At 32.3% G+C, this 23,196-nt stretch overlaps 3 protein-coding genes and 2 pseudogenes across 3 annotated transcripts; 4 read left to right on the top strand and 1 right to left on the bottom strand.

The window, feature by feature from the left end:
* Positions 1 to 23,196, bottom strand: part of LOC125202462 — a 41,932-nt pseudogene that overhangs the window by 12,876 nt on the left and 5,860 nt on the right.
* Positions 1,535 to 2,816, top strand: LOC125193208 (transcription factor MYB7-like). The gene is made up of 4 exons (XM_048090972.1): positions 1,535 to 1,622; positions 1,700 to 1,829; positions 2,228 to 2,356; positions 2,768 to 2,816. Exons 1-4 carry the CDS (start codon positions 1,535 to 1,537, stop codon positions 2,814 to 2,816), a joined length of 396 nt encoding a protein of 131 aa, XP_047946929.1.
* On the top strand, positions 11,931 to 13,098 carry LOC125193201 (myb-related protein 330-like). The gene is made up of 3 exons (XM_048090960.1): positions 11,931 to 12,039; positions 12,112 to 12,241; positions 12,669 to 13,098. Exons 1-3 carry the CDS (start codon positions 11,931 to 11,933, stop codon positions 13,096 to 13,098), a joined length of 669 nt encoding a protein of 222 aa, XP_047946917.1.
* On the top strand, positions 17,314 to 18,442 carry LOC125193190 (annotated as a pseudogene).
* LOC125193181 (transcription factor MYB90-like) lies at positions 21,485 to 23,044 on the top strand. The gene is made up of 3 exons (XM_048090939.1): positions 21,485 to 21,593; positions 21,668 to 21,781; positions 22,695 to 23,044. The coding sequence occupies exons 1-3, from the start codon at positions 21,485 to 21,487 to the stop codon at positions 23,042 to 23,044; spliced, it is 573 nt and encodes a 190-aa protein (XP_047946896.1).

The following is a 23,196-nucleotide window of genomic DNA, read 5'->3' as shown; positions in this document are numbered from 1 at the left end:
TAGTAATTAGTGGATTGACGAACAATTTATTTTTAATTCACATGTTAAAATATCTCAATACAAAGTTTTCGATCGGGTAATACTAGAAATTTGAAAATTTTGTCATGGCAAAACATATTAAAAAAAGGAGTTCAAATTTAACAATGCATTGAATGTCACATCGCATCATATGTGATTGGATAAACAAAGTTTTCCAAAACAAAGTTTTCCAAGTCAATCTGTTTGATTATATTAGAAATTTAGAAAGATAGTACTAACATTAACATGTAATTGAGATACTACTTTGTGCATTATTTTTTTTTAAGTAGTTATGTTTTATCGTGTTAAAAATCATTTATTTTTTATTAATTAATCTCTTCGTTTTCTTTTGTTCAAATCTCTTCATCCCAACCATTTGTTTTTACATAAATTAATCTCTTCTTTTTCTTTCGTTCAAATCTCTTCATTCCAACCATTTGTTTTTTTCGCTTTATGTGGTGTAAATTGGCATTTATTGTTTTTTTTTTATCTTTACAATATTAATAGATATGAATATTTATGAAGCATAAAGTTGGAAATATAGAAGAACTGGCCAATATTCTATTGATGTAAACAAATAAAATGGATATTTATGGATAAATTGTCAGTCATTTTTGTCGCGTTGAAAAATACAAAGAGTAACAAGATCCTGATTCATAACTAATGTAGATATATATTTTCAAGTCATTCTTGTTACGTCAAAAAATACAAACAATAATAAGGTCTTGATTCATCATTAATGTTGCTAAATTGTTAGCAATTCTTGTCACGTTGAATAATACAAACAATAATAAGATCTAAATTCATAATTAATATAGATAATATGTTAGTAATTCTCGTTGCATCGAAAAATACAAATAATAATAAGATCTCGATTCATAGTTAAGATTGTGCATTGAATAGTAAAAGCACAGCGGACAAAATGTTTCCTTGTTAAGTGTTACTGTTTGTTTTCAACGTTCGATCAAATCCCGCATATAAATGTATTGTATTGGCTGTATTCATGTATATCCGATAGTAAGAACAATATATTCTCGATACATACATATATAGTTCAACAGTAAAATTGAAAAAAAATCTTCAACATGGGTCAAAATTCAAAACCACACGTAACACACATAAAACTAAAGAGCACCTTGTAATGAATCAAATATAACAAACAAAAAGAATAATACACCACATAAAGCAAAAAAACAAAATGTAGGGATTAAGAGATTAGAATGAAAGAAAAATAAAAGATTAAATAATAGAAAATAAATGAAAATTAACACATAAAAATAAAAACAGACCTACCAACCCAAATAATAAAGCATAATTCAAACACACTCCCTACCACACACACACAAGTATGCCAAACATCATTATCCCCTCTGTCTCTTTTCATCCCACACTCCCTTTTCCCTCATTTATAAATCCTCTTCCCTCTTCACTCACTCTGCGTTGCCTGTGTATGTTAGAAACTAAAACACACACATAAACACAGAAACGCACACACAAAATAGATATACAAGTAGACATGGAGCATCTTAACAAAGGGGCATGGACCAAAGAAGAAGACGAGATTCTCACGAAGCATATCACTGAGCATCTTCCTAGAGCTGCTGGTATATCTCTTTCATCTCATCTCATTTTAATCCTTGTTGTGTATATTTATTTATTTTGATTTAATTTTATGCCGCAGGTTTGTTGAGATGCGGCAAAAGCTTCCGGCTTAGATGGATCAACTACCTCAAGCCTGATATCAAGAGAGGAAGTTTCACCAGGGAAGAAACTGCAGCCATCATCGACCTCCATCGTTTGCTCGGCAACAAGTATATTTATCGTTCTTCTCTCGATCTCTCTCTCACGCACACTTGTGTCAAAATTATTTGAAATTCGCACTGGGCTTGCACAACGAGCTGATGATTCATTTAAATGGAAAAATAGTCTTTTTATTGTTTTTAAGTTTTAGTTTTTAAAATTTTTAGGGTTTCTAAACCATTTATAATGAATTTCATTGGAGTAGTAAGTTTTGGTTATTATAATATACTATTTTAAATTCAAAAAATTAGGATTTCAATGTCTTTTTTCTTTAAATTAAGTCATTTTTGTGGTGAGTTTGCATCGATATATATATCTCCCTTTGTTAGACATGGAATTAATGAATGTGAACTTTAATAGAGCTAATCATTACTAAGCAATTCATTAACTATCTTAATTAATTATGCAGATGGGCTCTTATTGCTGCCCAATTGCCCGGGAAAACGGACAACGATATCAAGAACTACTGGAACACTCATGTTAGACGGATGCTCATCGGCCGTGGCATCGACCCTCAAACCCACATAAACCTCAATCTGTCACTATCGATAAACCAAAACCCTAGAATTTTCTATACGCATAGGGACGTGCCCTTGATGGTCAGAAACGACGCCGGTTTTAATGTTTTTACGGCTGCGAATCGTCGTCCAATATCAATTTGGATCTTTCCACCAGACCTCGTCCGCAAACCAATTTGGATGTATCCATCCAACCTCGTCCCCAAATCAATTTGGATCTATCTATCAGACCTAGTTCCCAAATTAATTTGGATCTTTCCATCAGACCTCCTAATCCCTACTGATCATCGAGTGAAGCTGCAAAATTAACACATTTTTTTGGAAATGGCTCTCAACAATTATCATTAACTAATTGTCATTGTGTCTGAGTCTGTACCCTTTGATTAAATGTGGAAGTTTTTGGCCTTTTTGAAATAAAAATATGAATGCAGTTTTCTCTTTGTTATTCATGATGAGTTCATAGTTAACCTTGCGATTTAGTCAAGTTTTTGGAGTTGAATTAAGTAGAGTTTTACGTAGTTTGCTATCAGCTGTGAACTGTGATTCCATTTATAACTTGTGTTGTTTCTAAACTGAAATAAGGCTCTGTTCCGTATCATGGAATTGAGCAAGTGGAATCGGAATCGGTGTTTTAAATTCCAAATTCAATGTTTGGTACCTCAAAGTATTTAGATTTGGGATTGAATTACAATTCCAATTCTACAACTATTTGAATTTTATATCAAAAGTAGATGATTAAAATTTCAAATAATTAAAAAATTAATATAATTAGGCACTTTCACACATTATACGCACACTGCACAAACACTGCACACACTAAGTTCATTAATAGGAGTCTCATTTAAATGGTGAAATAGTCTTTTATTGTTTTTAAGTTTATTTGTTAATTTTGATTGTATTAGTAATCCCTCCGTCCCAGAAAATTTGTCACATTTTTCCATTTTCGTCGGTCCCAAAATATTTATCGCATTTCACTTGAAAATATTTATAGGAAAATAATAGAAACTTGAAAATTTTGTCATGGAAAAACATATTAAAAAAGGAGTTTAAATTTTACAATGCATTGAATGTCACATCGCATGATATGTGATTTGGATAAACAAAGTTTTCCAAGTCAATCTGTTTTATTATATTAGAAATTTAGAAAGATAGTACTAACATATAAGTGAGATACTACTTTGTGCATTATTTTTTTTAGGTAGTTATGTCTTTTTGTGTTAAGAATCATTTATTTTTCAGTTATTAATCTCTTCTTTTTCTTTCGTTCAAATCTCTTCATCCCAACCATTTGTTTTTTTCATTAATTAATCTATTCTTTTTCGTTAGTTCAAATCTCTTCATCCCAACCATTTTTTTTTTTGCTCTTTATGTGGTGTAAATTGGCAATTTTTGTTTTTAGGCTCATATAAAGAGCCATTCTTTTTATGCATTAAAACTTTAGACTCATTTCAGTGTGCTCTTTAGTTTTCTTTGTGCGGTTCAGGAATTTTTCAATTTTTTAGGCTTGAGAATTGTTCTTACTATCAGATATTTATATACGTAAATACCACCAATATGGTATATTTATCGACGCGGCAAGAATTACTTATAATTTATCTATGTTAATTATGAATCAATATCTTATTATTGTTTGTATTTTTCGACGCGACAAGAATCACTAACAATTTATCCATAAATATTCATTTTCTTTGTTTACATCAATAGAATATTGTCAAGTTCTTGCATATTTCCAACCTTATATGTTTCATATACATTCTTATCTATTAATATTGTAAAGATAAAAAGTAGAAAAAAAAAAGTAGTAGTAATAAAAAAGCTGGACAGATAAGTACAAGATAATATAAAATTATTAACAAAATTTACAAAATGAAAATTGGAATGAGACGAGGGATGAGTTGATATTACCAGCTAGTATTTGGCTTGAGTTTTGAGGTCCATCCAACTACTTATTTGCTAATTAAATATGTCTCGTGACTTTATTTACTCCATTCATCATGAAAAATAGTCATATTATGATATTATGTTATTTGGGGATGTCCAAAAAAAATACTCTCATTTTTGAAAATGTAAAATTTATCTCTCATACTATATCCATTTTTTCTCTTTATTTTTTTTACTTCACCTACTTATTCTTGTACTCTTTTACTTTACCAATTTTATATTAAAACATATGTCGTCCACAAATGAGACTATTTTTTGTGAGTGGATGGAGTATTACTTATACAATATCCTATTTTTTGTATTTTTTATTTTTTACTTTTTTATCTTTACAATATTAATTGATAAGAATATTTATGAAGCATAAAGTTGGAAATATAAAAGAAATGGCCAATATTCATTAATGTAAAAAAAGAAAATGGATATTTATGGCTAAATTGTTAGTAGTTCTTGTCGCGTTGAAAAAAGGATATATATTGCTAAATTATACTCATAGAAACTAAAAAGCACTTTGAATCAAATATTTAATAAACAAAAAGAATAGAAAAACAAAATGTAGGGATTAAGAGATTTGAACAAAGGAAATACAAAAGATTAAATAATGGAAAAAGTTAACACATAAAGACAGACCTACCAACTCAAAAAATAAAAGCATAACTGAAACACATTCCCAACCACTCAAGTAGTATTTGACTCACACACACCAACTAAGTCAAACAGCACTATCTCTTCTCATCCCACACTCCCTTTTTCTTCATTTATAATCCCCCCCTCCCCTCTTCACCCTCCTCACACACTCACTCACTCTGTTTACACACACATAAACACAGTAACACACAAAAAATAGATATAGAATTAGAGATGGAGCATCTTAACAAAGGGGCATGGACGAAAGAAGAAGACGAGATTCTCATCAAGCATATCACTGAGCATGGTGTAAGCAACTGGCAACATATTCCTAGAGCTGCAGGTATATATATCTCTTTCATCTCATCTCATTATAATCTTGGTGTGTATGTATTTATTTTGATTTCTGCGGCAGGTCTGTTGAGATGCGGCAAAAGCTGTCGGCTTCGATGGAACAAGGAAACTTGTCTTTACTTCATCGTTAGTTTTTAGGTGTGTTCTGATTATGAATTATTACAGATTTAAATACACCAGAATGCCCTATAGAGCTTAAACCATTTGTTGGTCGTAGCTTCCCCACATTGGACAATGCCATTGAATTTTACGAGAACTATGGTTGTCGTGTTGGTTTTGACACAAGGAAGAATGGTTCAAAGAAGGCTAATGATCTCACCATATGGTTTTACATAGTGTGTAACAGAGAAGGTGAACAGAAATTTAGCGATCAACAACCCAAACGACGACGTAAATCGAAAAATGTGGATGTAATGCTCGGGTTGCATTCAAATTCGATTCAGACCGTGGTTATGTCATTCAACATTTGAGCGAAGAACACAATCACCCAATGGTTTTGATACAACACCAGAAGTTCATGAGATTAAATCGTCAACTTGATCCAGTTCATCAAAAATTTATTACGGATTGTGCTGGTGCTAATATCGGCCCTTCTCTCACTTTCAAGTTGTTGACTGAATTGATGGGTGGATATGACCCAAAAGAATAGATTAAGTTTTTGGCATACAAAACAGTGGTTTTATGTCATGACTCGAATATTGGATTATTATGACCCAATATACCCACATATTTTCATGACTCAAAACATCGTTTAGCATGACCCAAAAGCATAACTGTTGTTTTTAGTTATTGCTATGCATTCTTCTGTTGTGCTAGCTTTTTAAATATGTTTAAAACATGATACCCGTCGCGTATTTGTTTTTTTTTTAATATGTTCATAACACGAGAATATTCTTCGGTCGTACTACTAATCAGTTTGTTTCATGCGAACATTTCAATCAAATTGTATAAGGCATTCTGGTACTAAGTAGTTTTACGTCATGCCTCGAATATTGGTATATTATGACACAAATTAACCTAACAATTCTATGACACAAATATTCATTTATTATGACTCAATGTATCGAGTAATGTTTATCGCATCTTACATATGAAATAGTATATAGTACCAATGAAATCCAGCCGTCGTATAAACATGATTTAAAAACAAGAGAATTACAAGCTCTAAAGAAATGAACAAAAAGTTTCACTAATTTTAGTTACGACATAACCATTTGGCGAGATCCGTAGTTAGCTATCATATTTTCTACGTTGATCATTTTTTTCTTTGTTCTCCTTTGCGTAATGTTTAGATGCCGCCTCTTTATTCAGTAACGCGCTATGATTATTTCCTGCCACCATAAACACACGGTTGTATTTAGCTCTTAAATACTGAAGCACACCTTTGTTTTTAGTCGATAGTCCACAATTCCATTGACCCTCTCTTTCACCCATGTAGACTTCAAGGTGTCTAAGCAAATAAACCCAACTGTCATCAACATTGTCTGTCGTTCTCCAACTCATCTTCAACCTCTGAATAGGTACGTTGATCACTGATTTGCATTGACTGTGATAACCAATCATTGTCAAATACTTACAAAAGAACGTCCTCTGCAAAACATGCAATGTGTTAGTATCAACAACAATGGAGTAGTACTGTGAGGACTAATGTGTCATCCATACCAATGTCTCTGGAATACAACCGTAGGTGAATCGAGCTTTGATTCCTTCCTATAGCCGTGAAGATACTAATCTCCGAAACAAACTAAAAAAATAGTAATATTAACTAATGTTTTCGTATGTCATAGATCTGCAATAATAATTTCTACATACTGTACGATAAAACCATGATAGAACCCTATTTAGATCATTAATCAATAAAAGTAAAGAATTATTACACAAGATATACCTTGTTTACTCCAGTATGTGGTGTACCAACACAATTTTGTAACTCATTTATGTTAGTTATGTTTCCTTGTTTCACGTCGATTCTTCTTGCGAGACCACCCTGCGATTCACTATGTTTGTCGAACCGAATACTTTGGAAAATAGTATCAAACATCATACTAAAAGAGCAATTATATGAAATATATCAGCTTAGATAAGCTGGTCATGGGTTGCAAATATTAGTACGACCAAAGAATACATTAACAATAACCAAAAACATCAACTATGTTATTGGGTCATACTAATCATATATTTGAGTCATGGAAACATATGGTTATATTGGGATATAATAAGCTGCAACTGGGTCATACGACCAAAGAATACACTACCAATAACCAAAAACATTAGTTATACTTTTGGGTCATACTAAACGAGGATTTCAGTCATGGAAACATTTGGTTAAATTGGGGCATAATAAGCTGGCGCTGGGTCATACGACCGACGAATACACTAATAATAACCAAAATCATCAACTACGCTTTTTGTGTCATACTAAACGAATACTTGGGCCATTGAAGAGGTTTGGCCTTTTGCTTATGGAACAAAAAACCACAATTAAATACCACAGTTCCAAAATCGAAACAAAACTACATGCATCCAAATCCTAGAAAATGAAATCGACATACCTTTCGGTGCTTTTGGGATCCGCAGAATCTTCTTCTTCACGTTCGTTCTCTGATACACTACGTGCCGAACAACCAACTAAAGTGAAAATTTTGCCTGATTTAGTCAAATTTAAGCCAAGCATTGAACAAAATCTTACTAACCTTTTCCGTCATGACTAGCGAATCTAGATGCTCGAGTGTCCACCATTGTTGAAGTAGGCTTTTGGTTCACCGTCTTCGCCGATTCCAAAATCGTGGAGGAATCGGTTTTGTGGAGGAAACAACGATTTTGTGAAGAAGACGACGATTTTGAGGCGGATACACTTTGATTTGGAGGAGACGACGAATCTGTGGAGGAGACGACGATTTTGAGGGGCCGAGACGATTTTTTGTTGATTTGGTGGTAGAAAAAGAAGAAGATTTGAGGGAAATTGGAGAGTTTTTGTTGAAAGAGAGTGAAATAGAATGGCGTGTGCAGTAATTACTCCCAAATCCCAATTAATCAGCGCCTAAGAAACGGAACGACGGTTACTAATATTTTTTATTCCTAAATTACCCCTAACATGACACGGATCGGTCATATATATATATATACCTTTTGTTTGTCATGGAATTAATATGAACTTTAATAGAGCTAATCATTACTAAGCAATTCATTAACTATCTTAATTAATTATGCAGATGGGCTCTTATAGCTTCCCAATTGCCCGGGAGAACGGACAACGACATCAAGAACTTCTGGAACACTCATATCAAACGGATGCTCATCGGCCGTGGCATCGACCCTCAAACCCACATAAACCTCAATCCATCACTATCGATAAACCAAAACCCTAGAATTTTCTCTACACATAGGGACGCGCCCTTGATGGTCAGAAACGACGCCGGTTTTAATGCTTTTACGGCTGTGAATCGTCGTCCTAATATCAATTTGGATATTTCCACCAGACCTCGTCCGCAAATCAATTCAGATCTTCCCATCAGACCTCTTCCACAAATCAATTTGGATGTATCCATCAAACCACGTCCCCAAATCAATTTGGATCTATCTATCAGACCTAGTTCCCAAATTAATTTGGATCTTTCCATCAGACCTCCTAATCCCTACTGATCTTCGAGTGAAGCTGCAAAACTAACACATTTTTTTGGAAATGGCTCTCAACAATTATTATTAACTAATTGTCATTGTGTCTGAGCTTGTACCCTTTGATTAAATGTGGAAGGTTTTGGCCTTTTTGATATAAAAATATGAATGCAGTTTAATTTTCTCTTTGTTATTGATTATTAGTTCATAGTTAACCTTGCGATTTAGTCAAGTTTTTGGAGTTGAATTAAAACTTGCGTCGTATCTGAACGGAAGTAAGGCTCTATTTCGTATCATGAAATTGAGCAAGCGGAATCGGAATCGGTGTCATGAATTCCAAATCCAATGTTTGGTACCACGAAGTATTTGGATTTGGAATTGAATTACAATTCCAATTCCACAATTTGAATTTCATATCAAAAGTAGATGATAAAAGTTTCTAATAATTAAAAAATTAATATAATTAGGCACTTTCATACACTATACGCACACTGCACAAACAATGCACACACAAAGTCCATTAATAGGAGTCTCGTTAAATGGTGAAATAGTCTTTTTATTGTTTTTAAGTTTATTTGTTAATTTTGATTGTAGTCACGTATATAAATATCTGATAGCAAGAACAATTCTCGATAAAGATATAGTCCAATAGTAAAAATATCCCATTGAATGTACATAATCTTCCATCCAATGCAAAACTGCCAACAAAATACTGAAAGATTCATCAACATGAGTAAAAACCCAACGTAGAAAACTGAAGAGCACATTAATTGTAATGAATTTAAATAGCTAATAAACAAAAAGAATAGCTCCTCATACGAGCCTAAAATTAGTAATCCCTCCGTCCCAGAAAATTTGTCACATTTTTCCATTTCCGTCGGTCCCAAAATATTTATCGCATTTCACTTGAAAATATTTATAGGAAAATAATAGAAACTTGAAAATTTTGTCATGGAAAAACATATTAAAAAAGGAGTTTAAATTTTACAATGCATTGAATGTCACATCGCATGATATGTGATTTGGATAAACAAAGTTTTCCAAGTCAATCTGTTTTATTATATTAGAAATTTAGAAAGATAGTACTAACATATAAGTGAGATACTACTTTGTGCATTATTTTTTTTAGGTAGTTATGTCTTTTTGTGTTAAGAATCATTTATTTTTCAGTTATTAATCTCTTCTTTTTCTTTCGTTCAAATCTCTTCATCCCAACCATTTGTTTTTTTCATTAATTAATCTATTCTTTTTCGTTAGTTCAAATCTCTTCATCCCAACCATTTTTTTTTTTACTTTATACATGTGGTGTAAATTGGCAATTTTTGTTTTTAGGCTCATATAAAGAGCCATTCTTTTTATTTATTAAAACTTCAGACTGATTTCAATGTGCTCTTTAGTTTTCTTTGTGCGGTTCAGGAATTTTTCAATTTTTTTAGGCTTGAGAATTGTTCTTACTATCAGATATTTATATACGTAAATACCACCAATATGGTATATTTATCGACGCGGCAAGAATTGCTTATAATTTATCTATGTTAATTATGAATCAATATCTTATTATTGTTTGTATTTTTCGACGCGACAAGAATCACTAACAATTTATCCATAAATATTCATTTTCTTTGTTTACATCAATAGAATATTGTCAAGTTCTTGCATATTTCCAACCTTATATGTTTCATATACATTCTTATCTATTAATATTGTAAAGATAAAAAGTAGAAAAAAAAAAAAGTAGTAGTAATAAAAAAGCTGGACAGATAAGTACAAGATAATATAAAATTATTAACAAAATTTACAAAATGAAAATTGGAACGAGACGAGGGATGAGTTGATATTACCACCTAGTATTTGGCTTGAGTTTTGAGGTCCATCCAACTACTTATTTGCTAATTAAATATGTCTCGTGACTTTATTTACTCCATTCATCATGAAAAATAGTCATATTATGATATTATGTTATTTGGGGATGTCCAAAAAAATTACTCTCATTTTTGAAAATGTAAAATTTATCTCTCATACTATATCCATTTTTTCTCTTTATTTTTTTTACTTCACCTACTTATTCTTGTACTCTTTTACTTTACCAATTTTATATTAAAACATATGTCGTCCACAAATGAGACTATTTTTTGTGAGTGGATGGAGTATTACTTATACAATATCCTATTTTTTGTATTTTTTATTTTTTACTTTTTTATCTTTACAATATTAATTGATAAGAATATTTATGAAGCATAAAGTTGGAAATATAAAAGAAATGGCCAATATTCATTAATGTAAAAAAAGAAAATGGATATTTATGGCTAAATTGTTAGTAGTTCTTGTCGCGTTGAAAAAAGGATATATATTGCTAAATTATACTAAGTAATTTTTGTCGCGTTGAATAATACAAACAATAATAAGATCTCGATTCATAAGTAATACGGATAAATTGTTAGTAATTCTTGTCGCATTGAAAAATACAAACAATAATTACATCTCCATCCATAATTAAGATTGTGGGTTGAATCGTTAAAGCACAACGGACAAAATGTTTCATTGTTAAGTGTTGTTGTTTGTATGCAACGTTCGATCGAATCCCGCATATGAATGTCCGATAGTAAGAACAATATATTCTCGATACATACCTATATAGTCCAACAGTAAAACTGAAAAAATCCTCAACATGGTCGAAACCACTAATAACACATAGAAACTAAAAAGCACTTTGAATCAAATATTTAATAAACAAAAAGAATAGAAAAACAAAATGTAGGGATTAAGAGATTTGAACAAAGGAAATACAAAAGATTAAATAATGGAAAAAGTTAACACATAAAGACAGACCTACCAACTCAAAAAATAAAAGCATAACTGAAACACATTCCCAACCACTCAAGTAGTATTTGACTCACACACACCAACTAAGTCAAACAGCACTATCTCTTCTCATCCCACACTCCCTTTTTCTTCATTTATAATCCCCCCCTCCCCTCTTCACCCTCCTCACACACTCACTCACTCTGTTTACACACACATAAACACAGTAACACACAAAAAATAGATATAGAATTAGAGATGGAGCATCTTAACAAAGGGGCATGGACGAAAGAAGAAGACGAGATTCTCATCAAGCATATCACTGAGCATGGTGTAAGCAACTGGCAACATATTCCTAGAGCTGCAGGTATATATATCTCTTTCATCTCATCTCATTATAATCTTGGTGTGTATGTATTTATTTTGATTTCTGCGGCAGGTCTGTTGAGATGCGGCAAAAGCTGTCGGCTTCGATGGAACAACTACCTCAGGCCTGATCTCAAGAGAGGAAATTTCAGCAGGGAAGAAACTGCAGCCATCATCGACCTCCATCGTTTGCTCGGAAACAAGTATATATGTTCTTCTCTCTATCTCTATCTCTCTCTCGCGCGCGCACACAATTAATTAGTACATGATGCAGTTTCAACGAACAATGCAGAAAACACCAATTCTGTCAAAATTATTTGAAATTTGCACCGGGCTTGCACAACGAGCTGATGAATCATTTAAATGGAAAAATAGTCTTTTTATTGTTTTTAAGTTTTATTTTTTAAAGTTCTTAGGGTTTCTAAACCATTTATAATTAGTGAATTTCATTGGAGTAGTAAGTTTTGGTTATTATAATGTATTACAAATTCAAAAAATTAAGTCATTCTTATGGTGAGTTAGCATCGATATATATATATACCTTTTTTTGTTTGTCATGGAATTAATATGAACTTTAATAGAGCTAATCATTACTAAGCAATTCATTAACTATCTTAATTAATTATGCAGATGGGCTCTTATAGCTTCCCAATTGCCCGGGAGAACGGACAACGACATCAAGAACTTCTGGAACACTCATATCAAACGGATGCTCATCGGCCGTGGCATCGACCCTCAAACCCACATAAACCTCAATCCATCACTATCGATAAACCAAAACCCTAGAATTTTCTCTACACATAGGGACGCGCCCTTGATGGTCAGAAACGACGCCGGTTTTAATGCTTTTACGGCTGTGAATCGTCGTCCTAATATCAATTTGGATATTTCCACCAGACCTCGTCCGCAAATCAATTCAGATCTTCCCATCAGACCTCTTCCACAAATCAATTTGGATGTATCCATCAAACCACGTCCCCAAATCAATTTGGATCTATCTATCAGACCTAGTTCCCAAATTAATTTGGATCTTTCCATCAGACCTCCTAATCCCTACTGATCTTCGAGTGAAGCTGCAAAACTAACACATTTTTTTGGAAATGGCTCTCAACAATTATTATTAACTAATTGTCATTGTGTCTGAGCTTGTACCCTTTGATTAAATGTGGAAGGTTTTGGCCTTTTTGATATAAAAATATGAATGCAGTTTAATTTTCTCTTTGTTATTGATTATTAGTTCATAGTTAACCTTGCGATTTAGTCAAGTTTTTGGAGTTGAATTAAAACTTGCGTCGTATCTGAACGGAAGTAAGGCTCTATTTCGTATCATGAAATTGAGCAAGCGGAATCGGAATCGGTGTCATGAATTCCAAATCCAATGTTTGGTACCACGAAGTATTTGGATTTGGAATTGAATTACAATTCCAATTCCACAATTTGAATTTCATATCAAAAGTAGATGATAAAAGTTTCTAATAATTAAAAAATTAATATAATTAGGCACTTTCATACACTATACGCACACTGCACAAACAATGCACACACAAAGTCCATTAATAGGAGTCTCGTTAAATGGTGAAATAGTCTTTTTATTGTTTTTAAGTTTATTTGTTAATTTTGATTGTAGTCACGTATATAAATATCTGATAGCAAGAACAATTCTCGATAAAGATATAGTCCAATAGTAAAAATATCCCATTGAATGTACATAATCTTCCATCCAATGCAAAACTGCCAACAAAATACTGAAAGATTCATCAACATGAGTAAAAACCCAACGTAGAAAACTGAAGAGCACATTAATTGTAATGAATTTAAATAGCTAATAAACAAAAAGAATAGCTCCTCATACGAGCCTAAAATTAGTAATCCCTCCGTCCCAGAAAATTTGTCACATTTTTCCATTTTCGTCGGTCCCAAAATATTTATCGCATTTCACTTGAAAATATTTATAGGAAAATAATAGAAACTTGAAAATTTTGTCATGGAAAAACATATTTGAAAAAGGAGTTTAAATTTTACAATGCATTGAATGTCACATCGCATGATATGTGATTTGGATAAACAAAGTTTTCCAAGTCAATCTGTTTTATTATATTAGAAATTTAGAAAGATAGTACTAACATATAAGTGAGATACTACTTTGTGCATTATTTTTTTTAGGTAGTTATGTCTTTTTGTGTTAAGAATCATTTATTTTTCAGTTATTAATCTCTTCTTTTTTTTCGTTCAAATCTCTTCATCCCAACCATTTGTTTTTTTCATTAATTAATCTATTCTTTTTCGTTAGTTCAAATCTCTTCATCCCAACCATTTTTTTTTTTTTTTACTTTATACATGTGGTGTAAATTGGCAATTTTTGTTTTTAGGCTCATATAAAGAGCCATTCTTTTTATTTATTAAAACTTCAGACTGATTTCAATGTGCTCTTTAGTTTTCTTTGTGCGGTTCAGGAATTTTTCAATTTTTTTAGGCTTGAGAATTGTTCTTACTATCAGATATTTATATACGTAAATACCACCAATATGGTATATTTATCGACGCGGCAAGAATTGCTTATAATTTATCTATGTTAATTATGAATCAATATCTTATTATTGTTTGTATTTTTCGACGCGACAAGAATCACTAACAATTTATCCATAAATATTCATTTTCTTTGTTTACATCAATAGAATATTGTCAAGTTCTTGCATATTTCCAACCTTATATGTTTCATATACATTCTTATCTATTAATATTGTAAAGATAAAAAGTAGAAAAAAAAAAGTAGCAGTAATAAAAAAGCTGGACAGATAAGTACAAGATAATATAAAATTATTAACAAAATTTACAAAATGAAAATTGGAATGAGACGAGGGATGAGTTGATATTACCAGCTAGTATTTGGCTTGAGTTTTGAGGTCCATCCAACTACTTATTTGCTAAATAAATATGTCTCGTGACTTTATTTACTCCATTCATCATGAAAAATAGTCATATTATGATATTATGTTATTTGGGGATGTCCAAAAAAAATACTCTCATTTTTGAAAATGTAAAATTTATCTCTCATACTATATCCATTTTTTCTCTTTATTTTTTTTACTTCACCTACTTATTCTTGTACTCTTTTACTTTACCAATTTTATATTAAAACATATGTCGTCCACAAATGAGACTATTTTTTGTGAGTGGATGGAGTATTACTTATACAATATCCTATTTTTTGTATTTTTTATTTTTTACTTTTTTATCTTTACAATATTAATTGATAAGAATATTTATGAAGCATAAAGTTGGAAATATAAAAGAAATGGCCAATATTCATTAATGTACAAAAAGAAAATGGATATTTATGGCTAAATTGTTAGTAGTTCTTGTCGCGTTTAAAAATTATTAACAAATTTTACAAAACGAAAATTGGAATAAGAATAGGGATGAGTTGATATTACCAGCTAGTATTTGGCTTGAGTTTTGAGGTCCATCCAACTACTTATTTGCTAATTCAATATGCCATTTTATAGCCGTTAGATTTCAAGGAATCTAGACACGGTCTTATGACTCTCATTTACTCCATTCATCCACAGAAAATAGTCCTATTTTGCTATTTGTAGATTTCCAAAGAAACTATTCCCATTTTCAAAAATGAAAAGTTTATCGCTTATATTTTACCACTTTTTCTCCTTATTTCTTTCAACTTTTTTCCATACTCTCTTACTTTACTTATATCTTATAAAAACTCTGCCGTCCACAAATGAGAAATTTTTTGGACGGAGGGAGTATTACTTATGCATTATCTTATAGTAGTACTTATTTGTATTTTTTTATTTTTTACTCCCTCCGTCCCTGAAAATTTGTCACCTATTTCCTTTTTCGTTCGTCCCTAAAAATTTGTCACCTTTCACTTTTACCATTTTTGGTAGTGGACCACATGTTCCACTAACTCATTCTCACTTATATTTTATTATAAAACTAATATATAAAAGTAGGACCCACATGCCACTAACTTTTTCAACCCACTTTCTATTAAATTTCTTAAAACCCGTGCCGGGTCAAATGGTGACAAATTATGGGGGACGGAGGGAGTACTTTTTTATCTTTACAATATTAATAGATATGAATATTTATGAAGCATAAAGTTGGAAATATAGAAGAACTGGCCAATATTCTATTGATGTAAACAAATAAAATGGATATTTATGGATAAATTGTCAGTCATTTTTGTCGCGTTGAAAAATACAAAGAGTAACAAGATCCTGATTCATAACTAATGTAGATATATATTTTCAAGTCATTCTTGTCACGTCAAAAAATACAAACAATAATAAGGTCTTGATTCATCATTAATATAGCTAAATTGTTAGTTATTCTTGTCACGTTGAATAATACAAACAATAATAAGATCTAGATTCATAATTAATATAGATAATATGTTAGTAATTCTTGTTGCATCGAAAAATACAAATAATAATAAGATCTCGATTCATAGTTAAGATTGTGCATTGAATAGTAAAAGCACAGCGGACAAAATGTTTCCTTGTTAAGTGTTACTGTTTGTTTGCAATGTTCGATCAAATCCCGCATATAAATGTATTGTATTGGTTGTATTCATGTATATCCGATAGTAAGAACAATATATTCTCGATACATACATATATAGTTCAACAGTAAAATTGAAAAAAAATCTTCAACATGGGTCAAAATTCAAAACCACGCGTAACACACAGAAAACTAAAGAGCACCTTGTAATGAATCAAATATAACAAACAAAAAGAATAATACACCACATAAAGCCAAAAAAACAAAATGTAGGGATTAAGAGATTAGAATGAAAGAAAAATAAAAGATTAAATAATAGAAAATAAATGAAAATTAACACATAAAAATAAAAACAGACCTACCAACCCAAAGAATAAAGCATAATTCAAACACACTCCCTACCACACACACACCAAGTATGTCAAACATCATTATCCCCTCTGTCTCTTTTCATCCCACACTCCCTTTTCCCTCATTTATAAACCCTCTTCCCTCTTCACTCTCTTCACACATTCACTCACTCTGCGTTGCCTGTGTATGTTAGAAACTAAAACACACACATAAACACAGAAACGCACACACAAAATAGATATACAAGTAGACATGGAGCTGTTAGGATTGGTATACTGAAAAGCATATTTCGAGCATGTCGCACGGATAGAATTGCTTGTATACAAGCAATTCTATCCGTGCGACATGCTCGAGCGGAAGACATGCATACACAAATAAATCAGATATACAGATCTATTTGAGTATGCATGTCTTCCGCTGTGCAAGGGGCTCCAATCCCCAGCAGGAGCATCTTAACAAAGGGGCATGGACCAAAGAAGAAGACGAGATTCTCACGAAGCATATCACTGAGCATCTTCCTAGAGCTGCTGGTATATCTCTTTCATCTCATCTCATTTTAATCCTTGTTGTGTATATTTATTTATTTTGATTTAATTTTATGCCGCAGGTTTGTTGAGATGCGGCAAAAGCTTCCGGCTTAGATGGATCAACTACCTCAAGCCTGATATCAAGAGAGGAAGTTTCACCAGGGAAGAAACTGCAGCCATCATCGACCTCCATCGTTTGCTCGGCAACAAGTATATTTATCGTTCTTCTCTCGATCTCTCTCTCACGCACACTTGTGTCAAAATTATTTGAAATTCGCACTGGGCTTGCACAACGAGCTGATGATTCATTTAAATGGAAAAATAGTCTTTTTATTGTTTTTAAGTTTTAGTTTTTAAAATTTTTAGGGTTTCTAAACCATTTATAATGAATTTCATTGGAGTAGTAAGTTTTGGTTGTTATAATATACTTACTATTTTAAATTCAAAAAATTAGGATTTCAATGTCTTTTTTCTTTAAATTAAGTCATTTTTGTGGTGAGTTTGCATCGATATATATATCTCCCTTTGTTAGACATGGAATTAATTAATGTGAACTTTAATAGAGCTAATCATTACTAAGCAATTCATTAACTATCTTAATTAATTATGCAGATGGGCTCTTATTGCTCCCAATTGCCCGGGAAAACGGACAACGATATCAAGAACTACTGGAACACTCATGTTAGACGGATGCTCATCGGCCGTGGCATCGACCCTCAAACCCACATAAACCTCAATCTGTCACTATCGATAAACCAAAACCCTAGAATTTTCTATACGCATAGGGACGTGCCCTTGATGGTCAGATGCAACGCCGGTTTTAATGTTTTTACGGCTGCGAATCGTCGTCGCAATATCCATTTGGATCTTTCCACCAGACCTCGTCCGCAAACCAATTTGGATGTATCCATCCAACCTCGTCCCCAAATCAATTTGGATCTATCTATCAGACCTAGTTCCCAAATTAATTTGGATCTTTCCATCAGACCTTCAAATCCTTACTGATCATCGAGTGAAGCCTCAAAATTAACACATTTTTTTGGAAATGGCTCTTCAACAATTATCATTAACTTATTGTCATTGTGTCTGAGTCTGTACCCTTTGATTAAATGTGGAAGTTTTTGGCCTTTTTGAAATAAAAATATGAATGCAGTTTTCTCTTTGTTATTCATGATGAGTTCATATATAGATAACCTTGCGATTTAGTCAAGCTTTTGGAGTTGCATTTATGTAGAGTTTTACGTAGTTTGCTATCAGCTGTGATTCCAATTATAACTTGTGTTGTTTCTAAACTGAAATAAGGCTCTGTTCCGTATCATGGAATTGTAAGTCATTCTTGTCGCGTTGAAAAATACTAAGAGTAATAAGATCTTGATTCATAATTAATATAGATATATATTTTCAAGTCATTCTTGTCGTGTTGAAAAATTTAAATTATGTGTACCGAACGAACTCTAAGAGATTTTATTCTAGCAAAATCTATTTTTTGGATTTGTTTTATTAAAGTTAGAAAAGGAAAAAAAATTGCCTAATTTTCTTACAATTTTCACCGTTTTTGTAGTAACGTAACTTATTTAATTTTTAATTTACTAATCGAGTAAGAGTAATTAATTTAGTAAAATTTGAATTGTTGTAAACTTACGAGAAAACAAAAAATAAACTAATCAATATATCATCATATTATAATAAGTCACAAAGGGGGGGTAAACATCAAATACTCTCTTCATCCCTTAAATTTTGTCATATTTTGACCGGGCATGAGTTTTAAGAAATGTAATAGAAAGTGAGTTGAAAAAGTGACTGAAATGTGATCCTACTTTTAAATATTAATTTTATAATAAAATGTGTGTGGGATTAAGTTAATGGAACGTGAGGTCCACTACTAAAAATGGCAAAAAGTGAAATGCGACAAATTTAGAACTTTGGAATGGCATCAGTGTATTGGTGGATTATGGGGTCTATTCCTTAAAAATAGAAAGTTTCCATTTTTAGAAAACAGACCAAAAAAAAAATAGTTTAGGAATCGGAGGGAGTTTTTAATTTTATCAAGATTGTAATTTTTTTAGATATGTTAATTTGTCTTTATGACATAGTTTTTTTTGTAAATTTGAGAAAAATAAGTTACAATTTTGGTTCTTTCCAGTTTTTATTTGTGAATTTCAACATTATCCTCTTGACATATTTTTTGCCTATTGTTCTTATTTATTGTTTAAATAGGCCAGCTAATTGATAATTTGTGATAGAATATCACATCCCATGCTATGTGATTTGGAAACACAAAGTTTTCCAAGTCAATCTGTTTTGTTATATTAGAAATTTGGAAAATTAAGCGAGAATCATACTACTTGGTGCATTATTTTTTGTTAGGTAGTTATGTTTTTATGTGGTAAGAACCATTTATTTTCTATTAATTAATATCTTCTTTGTCTTGCACTCAAATCTCTTTCATCCCCACCATTTTATATTTTTGCGCTTTATATAGTGTAAATTGGTAGTTATTGTTTCTTTTTATTCATTAAAAACATTTTTGGCACTTTATGTGGTGTAAATTGGTAGTTATTGTTTCTTTTTGTTCATTAAAACATTTTTTGTCCGTTGTGTTTTAACTATTCAACGCACAATCTTGATTATGAATCGAGATCTTATTATATATTGTTCGTTTTTTTATGCAACCAGAATTAGTAACTATTTATCCATATTAATTATGAATGAAGATCTTATCATTATTTGTATTTTTCGACGCGACGAGAATTACTTATAACTTGACTATATTAATTATGAATCAAGATCTTATTATTGTTTGTATTTTTCAACGCAACTAGAATAGCTAACAATTTATCCATAAATATTCATTTTCTTTTTTTACTTCAATAGAATATTGGCCAGTTCTTGCATATTTCCAACTTTATATGTTTCAGAAATATTCTTATGAATTAATATTGTAAAGAGAACAAAAAAAACTGTACAAATAAGTACAAGACTATATAAAATTAATAACAAATTTTGCAAAACGAAAATTGGAATGAGATGAGGGATGAGTTGATATTACCAGCTATAGCTAGTCTTAGGATTGAGTTTTGAGGTCCATCCAACCAACTAGTACTTAATATGCCACAATTAATCATGCGTTTTGCAGCCGTTCGATTTCAAGGAATATGGACACGATCTCATTTATTGATGTAAAAGAAGAAAATGGATATTTATGGTTAAATTGTTAGTAGTTCTTGTCGCGTTGAAAAATGGATATTTATTGCTAAATTCTTATTAATTCTTGTCGCATCAAATAATACAAACAATAATAAGATCTCAATTCATAATTAATATGGATAAATTATTAGTAATTCTTGTCGCATCGAAAAATACAAACATTATATAATAAGATCTCCATTCATAATTAAGATTGTGCGTTGAATATATAGGTAAAGCACATCGGACAAAATGCTTTCGTGTTAAGTCTTACTGTTTGTTTGCAACGTTCGATCAAATCCCGCATATAAATGTACTATATTGTTTGTATCCACGTATATAAATATCCAATAGCAAGAACAATATATTCTCGATACATACCTATATAGATGTTCAACAGTTTTAAATCCTTAACATCGGTCAAAACCACCCACATCACACAGAAAAAATTACTAAAAAGCATCATGTATTGAATCAAATATTTAATAATAAAAAGAAAAAGAATAATACACCACATAAAGCATAGAAAAACAAAATGTAGGGATCAAGAGATTATAAAGAAAGAAAAATAAAAGATTAAATACTGGAAAATAAATGAAAGATAAGACATAAAAACAGACCTACCAACCCAATTAATGAATAAAGCATAATTCAAAACGCACTCCCAACCACACACAAACCCCAACTAAGTCAACCATCACTATCCCTTCTGTCTCTTTTTATCCCACACTCCCTTTTCCCTCATTTATAAACCCTCTTCCCTCTTCACTCTCTTCACACATTCACTCACTCTGCATTGCCTGTATATGTTAGAAGCTGAAACACACACATAAACACACACAAATAGATATAGAATTAGACATGGACCGTCTTAAGAAAGGGGCATGGACCAAAGAAGAAGACGAGATTCTCACCAAGCATATCAATGAGCATGGTGTAATCAACTGGCAATCTATTCCTGGAGCTGCTGGTATATCTCTTTCATCTCATCTCATTATAATCATGGTCTGTATATATTTATTTTGATTTAATTTTATGCGGCAGGTCTGTTGAGATGCGGCAAAAGCTGCCGGCTTCGATGGAACAACTACCTTAGGCCTGATCTCAAGAGAGGAAATTTCACCGGGGAAGAAACTGCAGCCATCATCGACCTCCATCGTTTGCTCGGAAACAAGTATATTTATTGTTCTTCTCTCGATCTCTCTCTCTCGCGCACACTTGTGTCAAAATTATTTGAAATTCGCACCGTGCTTGCCCAACGAGCTGATGATTCATTTAACTGGATAAATAGTCTTTTAATTGTTTTTAAGTTTTATTTTTTAAAACTCTTATTAGGGTTTCTAAACCATTTATAATGAGTGAATTTCATTGGAGTAGTAAGTTTTGGTTATTATAATATACATTTCAAATTCAAAAAATCAGGATTTCAATGTCTTTTTTGTTTAAATTAAGTCATTTTTGTGGTGAGTTTGCATCGATATATATCTATCTCCCTTTGTTTGTCATAGAATTAATGTGAACTTTAATAGAGATAATCATTACTGATACATATTACTATTTTAATTCATTTTTCCTCAAAATTTGATACATATTACTATTTTAATTCATTTCTAAAAATTTGATACACTTCACTTTTTACCATTTTTTATAATAGACCTCATATTCCACTAACTCATTTCTACTCGCATTTTATTATAAAACTAATACTTTAAAAGTAGGACTCACGTCCCACCAAATTTCGAGCAAGAACAGTAGAGAGGAAGCCACCAAATTCTTCTCACTCTCATTCCCAATTCTTAAGGAAATTTTGGTATTCACTAATTATCTTCCAAGCTCTCTTGGCAGAGACCAAATCTTGCACAAAGGTATAAACTTTTGCCCTCTTCAATTCAATTCATCAATTTCACAAGCATGCTCATCATACAAAAATAATCGGAACTCTCATGTGAAACCAAATTAAAACAATCAACACCGATCGAACATCACAATTGAAACCCCCTTTGCTGCGAATTGAAAACTGAAACGAAAGAACATAACTGTAAAAGAACTTATCTTTTGGGGTAAATCGGAGATGTTCGGGTTGGTTTCGGGGCTGTTCCGTTTGAAATCGGGGGCTGCCGGATACCGGCGAGGTTGTTTCGAGCTCAGTCGGGGCTGCTGGATACCGATTCGGGGCTATCCGAACAGCAAGCATACGACGGAGGGTGTGCAGAGGCGGTGCGTCAGAACAGCAGCGGCGTTGCTCTCCCAGCAACGCCGACGGAGTTCGCGAGGCAGCAAGATGATGGCGGCGGTTGGAGCCCTAGGCTCGGCAACGGACCTGGGTCGCACAACAGCCAGCGATCAGGGCACCGGCACGAGAACAGGCGGCGTGAGGCGGAGAGAGAGCTAGGGCTATTGAATTGGAGAAGATCGTTTTAGAAAAAGGAGAATTGAGAGAAGGAGGTGGATGGCGACGCGGAGTGGCCACACGTCGCCGGAAGAGTGAAGCTAGCAGCGACGGTGAGAAGGAAAGATAGAGAGGAGAGGTTGCTGCTCCAATTTGCGAGCGGTGAGAGTGAAGAGAGAGAGAG

Source organism: Salvia hispanica, chromosome 1, assembly GCF_023119035.1.
Source record: "Salvia hispanica cultivar TCC Black 2014 chromosome 1, UniMelb_Shisp_WGS_1.0, whole genome shotgun sequence".
NCBI lineage: Eukaryota > Viridiplantae > Streptophyta > Magnoliopsida > Lamiales > Lamiaceae > Salvia > Salvia hispanica.
The sequence above is the reverse complement of the archived record's forward strand: the minus strand, read 5'-3'. Positions and strand labels throughout refer to the sequence as shown.